Source organism: Hemiscyllium ocellatum, chromosome 24 (assembly GCF_020745735.1).
Source record: "Hemiscyllium ocellatum isolate sHemOce1 chromosome 24, sHemOce1.pat.X.cur, whole genome shotgun sequence".
NCBI lineage: Eukaryota > Metazoa > Chordata > Chondrichthyes > Orectolobiformes > Hemiscylliidae > Hemiscyllium > Hemiscyllium ocellatum.
In genome coordinates this window covers 43,358,393-43,372,750 of record NC_083424.1, presented here as the reverse complement: position 1 = coordinate 43,372,750, position 14,358 = coordinate 43,358,393, and the positions used below count along the sequence as shown (strand labels likewise).

Below are 14,358 nucleotides of genomic sequence, written 5' to 3'. Positions count from 1 at the left end.
TCTTATCCTATAATTCACAAGAGGAATGAGCTTAATTACCACTTGTCATCTTGCTTGTCTCCCATCTCTCAGCTTTGGAATCAATAAATCCAGACAAAAGAATCAAAGTTGCACAATATTTGACTAACAGTTCTGTTGAGGTTATCCCTGCTAGTGATAGGCATATACTGCCCACACTGTGCATTGCCCAGGCTATTGTCGCTAAACTGCGTCATTGTAGAAGGGTTTCTGAGATAACTATGTTCTAATGAACGGTGTGTAGTCAGTGCTGTGAGAGAAAATGCAACCTTTCTTTCATTACAAGCTCCATTTGCAGTGGATGTTCTGCCTGTGTGGAGCATGCAGCCAGGCATGTTGCTTGTGACATCTACATCACCTTCTTATAGCCTCGATGGGATACCTGCTTTGGGGATGGCAAGAGGATTTAAGTATTTTTAACTCCAACCCTGCTGTCCATTGCAAAGCCCAGTTCAAAAATTCAGGCGAGACATAAATTTACTGCTGTGTTGCACTAATGGGACAGGTACTAAGACATTAAGGAAACACAAACCTCATCACTGGAATACCCCATGATAAATCTCAAAAATTGCCTTCCTGGAAAGGAGGAACAGAACATGTTTGTATGTCGGCTCCCATTGATTGCTCTACAGATTTTAAGTGGAGAAGGGACTACATCATTTTAAATTCAAAAAGTGGGTATATTTACATAAAAAGTGGATATAGCATCCTTAATGTTCTGTTATATTTCAAGGCAATTCACAGGAGCATAATTGGATCCAAATTGACTCTGAGCCAATACCGGAGATATTAGAATAGGTGATTTAAAGCTATAAACAAAACATAAAGAAGGGTGGCACAGTGGCTCAGTGGTTAGCACTGTTGCCTCACCTGGGTTCGATTCCAGCCTCGGGCGACTGTGTGGAGTTTGCACATTCTCCCCATGTCTGCGTGAGTTTCCTCCCACAGTCCAAAGATGTGCAGGTTAGGTGAATTGGCCATGGTAAATTGCCCATAGTGTTAGGTGCATTAGTCAGAGGGAAATGGGGCTGGGTGGGTTACTCTTCGGAGGGTCGGTGTGGTCTTGCTGAGCCGAAGTTTCCACATTGTAGAGAATCTAATCTAATCAACTGCAGATGCTGGAAATCTGAAACAAGATAGAAATGGCTGGAAACCTTAGCAGGTCTGGCAGCACCTACAGAGAGAAAGCAGAGTTAATGTTTCGGGTCCAGTGACTCTTCCAAATAAGGGTCACTCAACTCAAACATTGACTCTGTTTCTCTCTCCGCAGATGCTGCCAGACCTATGGGTTTCTCCAGCTGTTTCTGTTTTTGCAACTTAAAGCTATGTCAAGGAAATATGCTCAGATGAGTGTCTGAAAGGTGGAGAGGCAGAGGGAATTCAGTACGGAATATTCTTCCTTTGAACCTTGCTAAGTGCACATGAACAATGCAAGAATGAAGCGCAGGATGTCACCCTTGAAACTGAGGAGGAGCAAGATTGAAAATTCAGGAGGAGCACTAATTGCAATGACATTAGTAAAATATATTTCAACAGGAAATGTTGTCAAGAAGGTAGCACATGATCATCTTCTCACAGAGAATTAAGGGCAGCATTAATGTTAGTTTTACTAGCAAGAACATATCCTGAGAATGACTAAAATATGATAGCCTTAGTGTCTGGACAACAGCAGATTAACATTTTTGTGAATTAATGCCCATTTCCAAGAATGCAAGGGAAGGCAATGGCCACTGGTATTATCACTAGACTATATTTCCAGAGACCAAGGTAATGTCCTAAGGACACAGGTTCAAACCCCTTCATGACAGGTGGTAGAATGTCAATTTAATAATTAATTCTGGAGTTAAGAGTCTAATGATGACCTTGTAATCATTGTCAATTGTTGGGAAAAATGCATCTAGTTCACTAATGTCCTTTAGGGAAGGAAAGTACCACAGTAATGGTGCCAACTCTTAGGGATGAGCAATAGATGCTAGTGTAGCCAGCAACACCCAGATCCCACCAAGGTATAAAAAGAGATCTGACCATTTCACCATGCCCTACAATGATATTACTGTTGATAAGTTGCTCAAATCTACATCACAGAGGTCATAGGTTCACATCAGTTGTGTGGGCAAATGCTCAACACTCAAGAAGCACAGCATGACCACTGCTTGATAGACGTATTTAGAACAAGGTTTAATGTCCATCCTCACCACCATTAACACAGATGATGTTGCACCCACTGCTTTCAGTAATACATCACAGAGACAGTAGCTAAAGTCCATCAGGATAACAGAAACCTTGCCAACTCAGCTCAGCTCTGAGTTTCAATCTGATCTGTACAGCTCCCCTTCTTATTGAATACATTTGTGAGGCATCAGCAAAGATTTTCCACACTGAATTACAAGAGCTTTATCATGTACAAACTAATTTCTTCAAGGACATGAAAGGTTAGTCCACTTCAAGACATTTATTTTGGCTAGAATCCAGCAGATAATGAGTAATGAGGAATTAAATGGACCCACTTAGACAAATAAATGGTTCGTATTTACAATGGATAGACTGTTGTTCAAACCATATGGTTACATGCTCAATTGAACACAGACAAAATTTGACACCAAGGCAGATAAGGAGATATGGGGCAAGTGAACACATTAAAAAAGTGAGAGTTAGACAGAGAGGTTCAGAGTTTGATGCTAAAGGGCTGAAGGATTGCGCATGTTGGGGAAAGGAAATTGGGGATGTGCAATTGTTACATTCTCCTCATGTCTGAGTGGGTTTCCAACTGCTGCTCCAGTTTCTTCCCACAGTCCAAAGAGGTGCAGGTTAGGTGGATTGGCCATGCTAAATTGCCCATAGTGTCCAGAGATGTGCAGGCCAGGTGGATTAGCGACGGGAAATGCAGGGTTACACGGACAGAGGGGTGGGGGGAGGTTGGGTGGGATACTCTTCGAAAGGTCAATGTGGACTCAATGGGCTGAACGGCCTGCTTCCATACTATAGGGATTCTATGATTCTATGCTGATCTATGCCTTGATTCTTCTGACATTTAAACTGACTTGTTAGAATGAGTGACTAAGTGGCAATTTAGTGTGCTCTCTGCAGCCAATCAAAACTTTTTATGTTGAATTGTGTCTGAGGTTGATGAATTTTGGTGATAATTTCCACACTGCTGACTAAAATGACTTAACTATTCCAATACAAAGACACCCAAGTACTTCCTTAGTCTGATGGCCATTCACACCGTGAAGGCAAGTGAGGTTCTTAGCAGATGAAATTGTGGCTTTTCACACATAAACCACTGAGTGTGTTCCCATTCTCCATCCCTCACGTCATATCCTTCTATGGTTACCTTCTTCAAGCAATAGCTTGATTGTTTTGAGAGGCATTTTATCAATCAAAATCCATGGAAATCCCTTTTCATGATGGACTAGGATGGCAAGTTGAAAATTTAGCTCACAATAAATCAATCATTTGACCAATGTTGTAAATATATTACTGAAGTTCTTGGCATTTCAAGTGCAAATGTTCACGTATCAAGAGCAACATGTTTACAATTTAGTTTGGATTACAGAGAAGACAAGATCCTCACAAATTCATTTGCTACATTATACCACGTGGGAGAAAAGCTTTATTCTGTGCCCTTCATGAAGTGACATTGCAAACGCTATGCAAACCTACCCTCGCAGTAACCACAGGACCTGAGATTACATAAATAAAGAAGATGCAGTTTTGACCGATAATCTACAGCAGAGCTAGTATTGTCAGGGGTCCCTATTGTCACGAAGTAGGTAATCTGTGAATTATACGTTATTTTTCAAGTCACACATCTTTAACGACTGAATGCAAAGCGTAATGCTGCACCCTTCTGGTACAAGGCTGTCATCCTTCTCTCTAAGGCAAAAGTGAGGACTGCAGATGCTGGAGATCAGAGTCTAGATTAGAGTGGTGCTGGTCAGGCAGCATCCAAGGAGCAGGAAAATCGATGTTTCCGGCAAAAGCTCTTCATCAGGAATGAATCATTCCCGATGAAGGGCTTTTGCCTGAAATGTCGATTTTCCTCATCCTTCTGTCTAACCCAATCCATTAACAAGCAATTTCTATTATTTATTCGTCCTGTACATGTCGTGAACTTCAGTTTGAACCTGAAGATTTGTTGTCGAATGTGAAATGCAAGCAGGAATAACCATCCTGAGTGAAATAAAAGCAACAGTGTCATCTCAATTTATATTAATTAGAAGAAATTTTCTGGTTGTTCTGATGGATATAAAATGAACAGAAAGTCATGTAACTTTCCAATATGCAATCCTCGTAAGTGGGGCATAGGGGCAGGACCAGGTAATTGGAAAATTTATTGTATCAGATTAGACAGTTTTTAAAGGCTGGGTTCAGACCAGGACCAGCCCTTAGGCCCCACTCCTGTAAATCACCAAGCCATTTAATCTTTGTGATCTTCTGCCTTCTCCCAGAATCAGAAGTCACATAACACCAGGTTATCGTCCAACAGGTTTATTTGAAATCACAAGCTATTAGAGCGCTGCTCCTTTGTCAGTGCCTTCAAAGCTTGCGATTTTAAATAAACCTGTTGGACTACAACCTAGTGTTGTGTGTCTTCTGACTTTGTCCACCCCAGTCCAACACCAGCACCTCTGCATCATCCTCCCGGAATGGTGGACTTGCACGTGGGTCTCTCACACCCACTGAGTCCTTGACTGTAGCTGAGTGTAGCTTGGACATAGGCAGAGAAGGGAAATGACAGATAACTTTGTACGGCACCCAGCCCCCAGCACTATTTCTGAAAGATACTGGCAAAATCCTGCCATCAGGTCAGACAGACGTATCAAACAGACTTGGAGAGGGAGCAGAAATTAATAGAGAAGTTACCCTCAATTTAAATGAATCATAATATATGTTCAGTAGCTGAGGATTAAATCCTTTATATTTTCTACAACCTAAAATAACTGAAGTAATGTTAACTCAGATGAATGCTTAACGTATACACAACGTTCATCACTTTACTATTTAAAAGCAGATCTACTTTGTTAAATTCAATTCCCAATTGATCAGTGCAGCTGCTGAACGCTGTGTGACTGAATGCTCTTAACTAGGTCTTATCTCTTTGCTCAGCTTGTGTTCAAACATCATTATAACTACAGACTGTTCTCCTTGCTAATATTAGTAACGAACAGTATAATGTTACCCAAAAAGTAAAAACATTGGACAGGCCAAATGTAAAAGGCTCTTTCACACCTTTTCCTCTTCCTTTCTCTTACACAAAAACATCAGTTTAAAATTCTGTCATGAAGCTCTGAATCATTGAAAAGTACTCATCCACGGCGACCAGGGGCTTTTTAACCACAGCTCTGATTTTCTATCGTGAGTCAAGTCGGTATTGAACTTTGGTGGGAATCCAGCCTGACCCACATATTGTCTCCATCCAAAGCCAGCGTTTCCAGGCCTGGGTGTGCAATAGTGGATAAGCAGTAGGAAGGTTGAATGACTGTTCCTTTCCTGTCTCTTCCAAAAGCATGCAAGCTGTCCCAGTCATGACTAATACCCTCAAGGCTAACTCCAATCTGCAGCCTACTGGCCATTTAGCTTAACCTTTCGATGAATGGCTTTCAAGAAATAATCTTTTATAATTAACCACTATGTCTAACTATTGGTGTGTAGATTAATTTAAGCATTAATTAATATTATAGCTCTTGACATGTTTGACATTTTTAGACTTGATGCTTTATCTCGCTACTCTATAATTTAAAGTTTCATGTCTTTTCACCCAATCTTTATTCCACTGATTGTTCATTTGCGAACAATATTTACAGCGACTGCTGTAGGGTTCAATATGACAATCCCAGGAAAAAGCTGACCAGTCGAAAAAGAATTATGTTTTAATCCACAAATTCACAAAGGAAATTAACTATATTTTTGAGTATGGCACGAGCATGCAATTCATTCCATCATTATCACAATGTGACTTACAGACCATTCTGTTACAACGCATGTTTCGTCAGCGCGAATTGGCTATAACGTGATTGACAAATTTTGGATGTTGTTTGGATAATGCGAACTTTCTACTGAATGGGTTTAGCGATTTTCTATTAGCAATTTTCTATAGCGTGATTTTTATAGCAGTTTTCCATAGCGTGATTGACATCAAATAACATAGCAGAAGTCAGTCATAGAGTAATACACCATTGAAACAAGCTGTTCAGTCCACCTTGTCTATGCTGACTGACAAACACCAAGCTATGTTAATCCCATTTACCTGCACTTGGTCCATAGCCTACTGTTCCCTGCATTTTAAGTGCTCATCCAAATGCTTCTTAAATTTTGCAAGTTTAACTCCCTCCATCCTCCCAAGCAGCACATTCCATATTCCTGCCTCCCTCTGGGTGAAAACAAATTCTCAGATCTCATGTAAACCACTTACCCCTCATTTTCAACTTGTACCCTCTGGTCTTCAACTGTCTGTTATGGGGAAGAGATTCTCGTAATCTATTCTGTCTATGCCTCACATAATCCTGTACATTCAATCAGATTCCCCCCTCAGCCTTCTCTGCTCCAAGGAAAGCAAACACAGCCTATCCAGTTTCTCCTCATAGCTGAGACTTATGATCCCAGGCAACATCTTGATGAATCTCCTCTGCACCCTCTCCAGTTCAATCACATCTTTCCAATAGTGTGGTGCACATAGTATTCCTTCTGAGGTCTAATGTATGTTTTATAAAGTTGTAACAAGACTTCCTAGCTCCTATATTCTAAGCTCTGGCTAAAGAAAGCAAGTATCTGTGTGCCTTCTTCACCACATCTACCAGTGCTGACACTTTCAAGGATTGGTGCACCTACACATTAAGGTCCCTTTGCTCCTCATTACTCCCGAGAGACTTATGATTCATTGTTGCATATCCTTCTCTTATTAGAGCTCTCAAAATGTATCACCTCACATGATCAGGATTAAAGTCCACCCTCCATTGCTCTGCTTAATTTACCAGCTGATCAATATCTGACTGTAGCCTGTATCCTGCTCAGTATCAACAACACCACCAATTTTCATTTCATCTGTAAACTTATTAATTATACCATCCATGTGGTTAATGTACATAACAAACAGCAAGGGTGCCAGCACTGATCCCTGTGGTAGCCTGCTGATTCCAGGCTTCCAATGATGAAAAATTCCCTCCACCCATCACCCTTTGCCAATTTTCTATCCGTTTTGCCAGCTTGTCTTGGACCCACGGTCTCTTACCTTTTGAACCAATCTTCCAACTGGGACCTTGTCAAAGATCTTACTGAAGTCCATGTAAACCATATCAACTGCACTACACTCATCAATGTATTTCTCAAATAACTCAACTAAATGAAATAATATCATCCTCTAACCAACCTGTACTGACTATCCCTGATCAATCCTTGCCTTTTTGAGTGTTAATTAATCCTGTCCCTCAGAACTTTTTCAATAATTTGTCTACCACTGACATCAGACTAACTGGTCTGTAATTACCTGGCCTGCTGCCTTTCTTGAACAAAGGAACCATATTATCTATTCTCCAGTCATCTGGCATTTCACCTGTGGCCGACAGAGTGCTACATATGTCCGCCAGGGCCCCAGCAATCATCTCCCTTACCTCCCATAGCAGCCGGGGATACATCGCATCAAGCCTCTGGGACACCCGAGCCAACCAACCCAACCACCCCGTGGCTCAACACTTCAACTCCCACTCCCCCTCCCACTCCACCAATGACATGCAGGTCCTTGGACTCTTCCATCGCCAGACCATAGCAACATGACGGCTGGAGGAAGAGCACCTCATTTTCCGACTAGGAACCCTCCAACCATAAGGGATGAACTCAGATTTCTCCAGTTTCCTCACTTCTCCTCCCCCCACCTTGTCTCAGTCGAATCCCTCGAACTCAGCACCACCTTCCTAATCTGCAATCTTCTTCCTGACCTCTCCGACCCCACCCCCACTCCGGCCTATCACCCTCACCTTGACCTCCTTCCACCTATCATATTTCCAACGCCCCTCCCCCAGTCCCTCCTCCCTACCTTTTATCTTAGCCTGCTGGGCACACTTTCCTCATTCCTAAAGAAGGGCTCATGCCTGAAACGTCAATTCTCCTGTTCCTTAGATGCTGCCTGACCTGCTGCACTTTTCCAGCAACACATTTTCAGCTTTGATCTCCAGCATCTGCAGTCCTCACTTTCTCCTCGAAGATTAAATATTTATGCACCTTTATGCCTGCTTAAATATTTAATACCCCCCTCCTTATTAACGTTAAAATGTTCTAGGACTTCATCATCCTAAATGATATCCCTGACTATAATGCAAATGAGAAGTACGTATTTAAGACCTCACCCATGTTCTCTGCTTCTATACATAAGTTAACCCTTTGGTCTCTAATAGGCCCCACTTTTTCCCTCGTAATCCTCTTACTTTTAATATACTTATAAAATACCATAGGGTCTTCCTTGATCCTGTCTGCCAAAAATATTTCACAGCATCTCTTTCCCCTGCTGAACAGCCTCCCCCGTTTTTAATGCACTGTACCTGACATATGCTTAATTTTTTTTCCTTATCAAAATTGCAATATTCCTTGCCATCCAGAGTTCCGTGGACTTGCTGCCTTTGGTGGAATACACTGGCCCTGAATTCTCACTATATTACTTTAAAAAGACTGCCACTTTCCAAATGTGGACATACCTGCAAGTAGCTGCTCTCAGTCTATGTTCCCCCATTTTGACACTTAATGTCTGCACTATCCTTCTCCCTGTCCTGAAAATGAAATTAAAGGGATTTCTCAGGGATTGTTGGAGTAATATTTTTTCATTTGTACATGAGATGTGGGTGTTGCTGGCTAGGCCAGCATTTATTGCCCAGTAGCAGTTATGATTCCACTGCATTCCTGTACATCTGGAGTTACACGTAGGCCTGACCAGGTAAGGATGGCAGATTTCCTTCTCTGAAGATCGTTAGCGAACTGGACAGATATTTACAACATTGATTGCATTTTTTTCTTAAATTGTAGAATTTTCATTGAACTCGAGTTCATCTGCCATGGTGGGATTTGAAACGATGTCATCAGAACATTAGCCTAGGATTCTGGATTACTAGGTCCAATGACATCACCACTATACTACCTCAACAGACAGGGGGCAAAAGATACTTTTGGTGGCCTCTTGCCCTCCAGGTGGTGTGTCAAGCAGATTTGATAGAGTGCCAGGAATCTTCATTGTCCTGACAAACTGAACACAATAATCTTTCCTAGAGTCTTCACTTGAAGCTGCTGGGAGACAGGCATAGAGAATGTTTTGAATGAATGTCAGCATTGTGACAATTACCTTTTGCTTCTTCACTCTCAATTTCCTCAGGTAGTCTGGTCATGTATCAAAACACACAGCCAGCGGATGGCCACCTCCTGTCACCGAGTCAAAGCAGCATTGAGACCTTCATCTCGCCACAGATGTCCTCCACTGCACCGTAATCTTGCCAACCAAAGCAGACTACCTTGTAACAAGCTTTAGGTCTGGATCTAGCCACTGGGAGAGAGAAAGCAACAGGGGTTAAGCTGTACTTAGGGCAGTTGGTTGTTAATAAAAGCCATGAACATTTTATGAAGGAGGTACTTACTTGCATATTTTTAACAGTAGAATTACTTTATTTTGAGAGATATTGATGTGCAATATGTTTAATGAAAATCCTCAAATCATGTGTCTAATCCAAGTGTTGCTTAAGGTGGAAGGGACTGGGAGCTCCGTGGTTGGAGAATTACAGGTGAAACTGTAATTGTGCCTGGCCTTCCCCAGATATTCCCAATAATGTGATACTCTAAATATATTTGGCAGCATCAATTTTAAATCTGCATATTTTGCTGTTATTTTATCCATGTGAATTAAATCAATATGATAAAATTGAAACTCTGATTTTGAAATATCTTTTCCTGATTTAATAAAAATGTATTTACTTTTTTCTCCCCTTACCCTGCTGATTGTAAAAATTGGATTGAAATATTTAACTAACAAATTGCGAAATGTCACTGCAACTCACTTTGTAAACTGTCTTTTCACTCAAAATTTACACACTAACAGTATTAAAGTTCATTTAGTTTATATTATTGCCAAAAGCTATGGATGTCTTTTTCTTCAATTGTACCTCCTGTTGTGAAATATATGTGTTATAGATTAGATTCCCTACAGTATAGAAACAGGTCATTTCGCCTAACAAGTCCACAACAACCCTCTGAATTTTACTTGACTTACTGAAGCCTGACTATCTCTGGATAGTGAAAGACAGCAGTCAGAATTGCTGGTGCTTGGAAAATGTAACCGTTGACTCTCTGGATGACCAATTCAAATGTAGCTTATGGGTGGAACACATCTCCAAGTGTGGGGTCAGATGGGTAAATTACAGTTCAGTGGGGATATATCTGGCAGTGCTCCAGGTCTCTATAGTTTTGCACCTTTCATTTGATTTGATTTGACTTATTATTGTCATATGCACCTAAGTACAGTGAAAAGTTTTGCTTTGCTTGCAGTGCTGGCAAATCATACCATAAAAAGATCATAGGGTGATTGAACTGAGCAAGGAATACAAAGTTATGGCTGCAAAGAAGGTGCATAAAAGCAAGAATGATTGCGAAGAATGTGAGAATAAGATCTGCTGTAGAGAGCTCACAAAGAGTCTCCTTGTGTCAGCACCATCTTGAAACAAAGGTTTTTCTCCCCAGATGATGTCAACCCTTCCATACCTGAGGAGATAGTGATGTCTGCAGATGCTGGAGATCAGAGTTGAGAGTGTGTTGCTGGAAAAGCACAGCAGGTCAGGCAGCACCCGAGGAGCTGGAAATTTTCCTGCTGCCTGATCTTCCATACCTGAGCCAAGTAGCATTGCCAGTCAAATTAAGTGAAGGGAGTACCACAGCCAAGCTCTGTTCTGTTTTCTCAATCCAACACCCACACATTCATTTGGAGTTACAGTCATTTGCAGCATTGAAGAAGGCAATTCAGCCCATCGAGGCTATGCCATCCCTCTGTGGGACAATCAAATCAGTCTCACTCCCCAGTTCAATACATTCAAAAGCTCGTCTAATTTCTTTTGAAATCATTGCTATTTTCTGTTTCTTGTGGACATGCAGTTCCAGGTCATGACTACTCACAGTTTGTCGTAACGTTCCCTGACTCAAAAACATAAATCTGTGTCCCTTAGTCCTAGTAATATCAGTTAATTGGAAAACATTTTCCTTCTCTACATTGTCCAAATTGGTCACAATTTTGTGCTTCTATCAAAGTGCCCTTCAACCTCTTTTACTCTAAAAGAAATAACCCCAACTTAGAAAACCAAACTTGTAGCTAAAAACCCTCATCACTAAAAAAAAATTATGATAGATTGCTTCTGTATCCTTTTAAGGACCTCACATCCCTCTTAAAGTGTGGTGTCTAGAACTGGGTTTAGTATTCTAGCTTGGGCCTGATCTGAGTTAGATGAAGGCTCAGCATAACTTCTCTGCTTTTGTATTTTAAGAGACAACATAGTTTACTTTTTTGGAACTGGAAACTGAATTGGAAGTTGCACTGCTCTAACCCAAAGAGAGTTTTTACAACTTATACATAAAATGCTGCAAATGTTTAGAGATTACAACATAACATTGCTCTTTGAAGTGGAGAGAGGCAGAATTCAAGGTTATGTGGTCATTACTTTTATGTTAAGGAAATTCTGCCTGACAACAACTGTCTGATAGGCTACTTTCTCCCCACCCCCACCCTCCTCTAGTTTATCTCTCCATGCTTCAGGCTCTCTGTCTTTATTCCTGATGAAGGGCTTTTGCCAGAAACATCGATTTTATTGTTCCTCGGATGCTGCCTGAACTGCTGTGCTCTTCCAGCACCACTAATCCAGAATCTGGTTTCCAGCATCTGCAGTCATTGTTTTTACCTAGTTGATTTTAACCCTACTGCGAATCCTCTTGAAAGGAAGCCTGGCTTGAAGAAGTTTTCCTCCTCTTTCTACAAGAATCTCAGGGAATCCCTCTCCCACTGCAACTCCCAGGTCATTTCCTCTGTCCTGAAGCTCTTCCTCCCTGACCTATCACCTTCATCCCCTCCCCCACTCACCTACTGTACTCTATGCTTCTTTCTCCCCACCCCCACCCTCTTCTAGCTTATCTCTCCATGCTTCAGGCTCTCTGCCTTTATTCCTGATGAAAGGCTTTTGCCTGAAACGTCGACTTTGCTGCTCCTTGGATGCTTCCTGAACTGCTGTGCTCTTCCAGCACCACTAATCCACAACAACTGTCTGATAACTTGCCCTGTGGAGTGTTTAAAAAGCTTTAAGTGTCAGGAACAGCAGAGAAAAACATCCAGAGCCTGAACATGGGAGGCATCTCTCTCTCTCTCTCTCTCTCCCCTCCTCTCTCCTTGCCCCCATCCCCGCAGGAAGAAAGTAATAAAAATCTAGAAAGCTTAAAAAAAATCATTAAACAAGAAAAGACCTAAGTCCACCTGATCATACATCGCATTGAAGAACACTCATCCCCCTTAGAGAACAGGTATGATCATTACAAAAATAAAAAGGACTGTGCAAAAGTAAGTTTCCATTTTGCCGTTTGGACGTGGTCTTCAGGATTTTGTTTCCTCTGTTTCTTTTTTCTATCCATAGTTTCTATGTTAAACTGTCTGTCTTCTGTCTGTCTCAATCGTGATTGAATATGTATGCATTCGTGTGTTTGTAGGGAAATAGTTTAAGGTACACAGTAGTAGATTGGAAATCATTTCTTTTTTCTGCTGTTGTTAAAGTTAAGTGTATTGCAATAAATAGACATTTTTCTGTTCCTAATGAAACCTGGTGTGAACTGCTTTTGTCCTGACTAGCAGGCAGTCAAGCAAACTGCTCATTTTGGTGCTCTCGTTGGGATTTTATGCATTTAGAAACAAAAAAAAATTAAAATTAGGAACAGGAGTAGGCCAATTGGCCAACACCTATCCATGTAACCCTCCTTATTCCCTAGCCTATGATCTAGTAGGTCCTGCTTTCTAATTAGGCCTAGAACACACTGATCAAGGACACAGGAAGGAGATCTACAGCACTGTGATCAGAGTAGGTAATCTGACTATGCTTTAACTTCACCACTTACAAGCATTAAGGCCAATTAAAGCTGGACTCAGGGCAGCAAACACACTGCTGACCAGCAATCAAACAGGGCATTTATTTGGTCTGTGCACCCTTTCCTTCCTAAGTATCTTTCTTTGTAAAAATGAAGTATGGTGTCTTTTGGATGTGAAAATGTTTCTCTTCAACTCTCTCTTCTAACTCTCACATTCAGTTCATGCTTTATCTTACCTAGTGCTTTAATAAGAAACTTTATCACTTCCATTCAGGCGTCAAGGACTATGAGCTTCAAAAACGCTTCAAGACCTTCAGCTTTCCCACACCTTACTTCCACATCACATCCCTCCCACACCGGCTGGAAAATGGGAAGCTTCAGAAATTAGATATCGAGAATCCAGAGAAAGTATATTCCTGTCAGGGTGAAAGGGAAGGCTGGTAGGTATAGGGAATGCTGGATGACTAAAGAAATTGAGGGTTTGGTGAAGAAAAAGAAGGGAGCATGAGTCAGGTACAGACAGGATAGATCGAGTGAATCCTTAGAAGAGTATAACATAAGTAGGAGTATACTTGAGAGGGAAATCATGAGGCAAAAAGGGGTCATGATAGAGCTTTGGCAAATAGAATTAAGGAAAATCCGAAGAGTTTTTACAAATACATAAAGAACAAAAGGGTAACTAGGGAGGGAATTGGACCCCTCAAAGATCAGCAAGGCGGCCTTTGTGTGGAGCCGCAGAAAATGGGGGAGATGTTAAATGAGTATTTTGCATCAGTCTTTACTGTAGAAAAGGATATCGAAGATATAGACTATAGGGAAATAGTTGGTGACATCTTGTAAAATATTCATATTACAGAGGAGGAACTGCTGGATGTCTTGAAATGGGTAAAGGTGGATAAATCCCCAGGACCTGATCAGGTCTGTGGGAAGCTAGAGAAGTGATTGCTGGGTCTCTTGTTGAGATATTTGTATCATCAATAGTCACAGGTGAGGTGCCGGAAGACTGGAGGTTGGCTAACGTGGTGCCACTGTTTAAGAAGGGTGGTAAGGAGAAGCCAGGGAACTATAGACCAGTGAGCCTGACCTCGGTGGTGGGCAATTTGTTGGAGGGAATCCTGAGGGACAGGATGTACATGTATTTGGAAAGGCAAGGATTGATTTGGGATAGTCAACATGGCTTTTTGAGTGGGAAATCATGTCTCACAAACTTGATTGAGTTTTTTGAGGAAGTAACAAAGAGGATTGATGAGGGCAGAG

The 14,358-nt window shown here is 41.4% G+C and overlaps 1 protein-coding gene across 1 annotated transcript in view; it reads left to right on the top strand.

The window, feature by feature from the left end:
• Positions 1-9,486, top strand: part of hnf1a (HNF1 homeobox a) — a 204,353-nt gene extending 194,867 nt beyond the window's left edge. The window contains exon 10 of the mRNA XM_060844157.1: positions 9,374-9,486. Coding sequence (XP_060700140.1) covers positions 9,374-9,486 — 113 coding nt within the window. The remainder of the gene's footprint in view (positions 1-9,373) is intronic.
• The last annotated feature ends 4,872 nt before the right edge of the window (positions 9,487-14,358 follow it).